This window comes from Salvia splendens, chromosome 9 (genome assembly GCF_004379255.2).
Source record: "Salvia splendens isolate huo1 chromosome 9, SspV2, whole genome shotgun sequence".
NCBI lineage: Eukaryota > Viridiplantae > Streptophyta > Magnoliopsida > Lamiales > Lamiaceae > Salvia > Salvia splendens.
Window position 1 is genome coordinate 21,729,220 of NC_056040.1, and position 947 is coordinate 21,730,166.

The 947-nt window shown below is 50.4% G+C and overlaps 1 protein-coding gene across 1 annotated transcript; it reads right to left on the bottom strand.

Annotated features, from left to right (window-relative positions):
* Positions 1-431: 431 nt before the first annotated feature.
* LOC121749304 (ethylene-responsive transcription factor ERF025-like) lies at positions 432-947 on the bottom strand. The gene has a single exon (XM_042143883.1). It carries the CDS (start codon positions 945-947, stop codon positions 432-434), a length of 516 nt encoding a protein of 171 aa, XP_041999817.1.

Genomic DNA, 947 nt, shown 5'->3' on the forward strand with positions numbered 1-947 from the left:
TGTATTTATAGGGGTGTTGGGGACTCTTGAGATACAACAATAAATGAGCTTTGGAACAAGACTACTATTGGAACTAGACATTATTAATGTTCTATTCTTGGAACTCTAATGCTCATTAACCAACAACACTGACACAAATTTGCATGTGTAAAGAGAAAAAGAGACATGAATGTTGAGTTACCATTCCACCATTCCGATCGGGAACTACGACGGAGATAACCGTAGCCATATAGCTAGAAACAGATTCACAAATATATAGTTTGGTCAATTCATATATTTTGTAAGAAAAATAAGAAGAAGAAAAACAAAAATCCTTTATTCTGAAAAATTTGCGTGCCTCAATCCCATATTCTGAAAGGTTAGCGAATTTAATCTCATATTTTGAAATTTCACAATCTGAATCTAACTGTACACACTCATGTATACTAGTATTAAGGATAGCTCCAAAGAGTGTCGTTTCCTGAGTAATCCTCCGGCGACCGGTCGTCCTCTGCTGGGGACTTCATCCGCGGCGGGCTGACGAGCATCCCGTGCGCCATGTCATCCAGCAGCTTGGGCATACCGAACAACGCTTCCTCGTCCAAAAACTCATGCTCCGCCACACTCGACGACGCCTCGCCAGGCCCGGCATTCTGCGGCGCGATGGCGGAGGCGGCCGCGGAGGCCGCGACCCGTATGTCTTCGTCGCCGTCGGAGGCATGCTTCGGATACGTAGAAGCGAGGGCGGGGAAGTTGATCTTGGCCTCGGAGCCTTTGAGGGCGATCGCCGCCACGTCGTATGCCGCCGCCGCCATCTCCGGGGTGGCGTACGTGCCTAGCCAAATGCGCGCCGTCTGACGCGGCTTCCGGATCTCCGACACCCATTTCCCGCTCCGGCACCGGATTCCGCGGTAGATGGGATGACGCCCCGACTTTGGCGGCGGGATGGAGCTGTCTTCTGCAGCCAT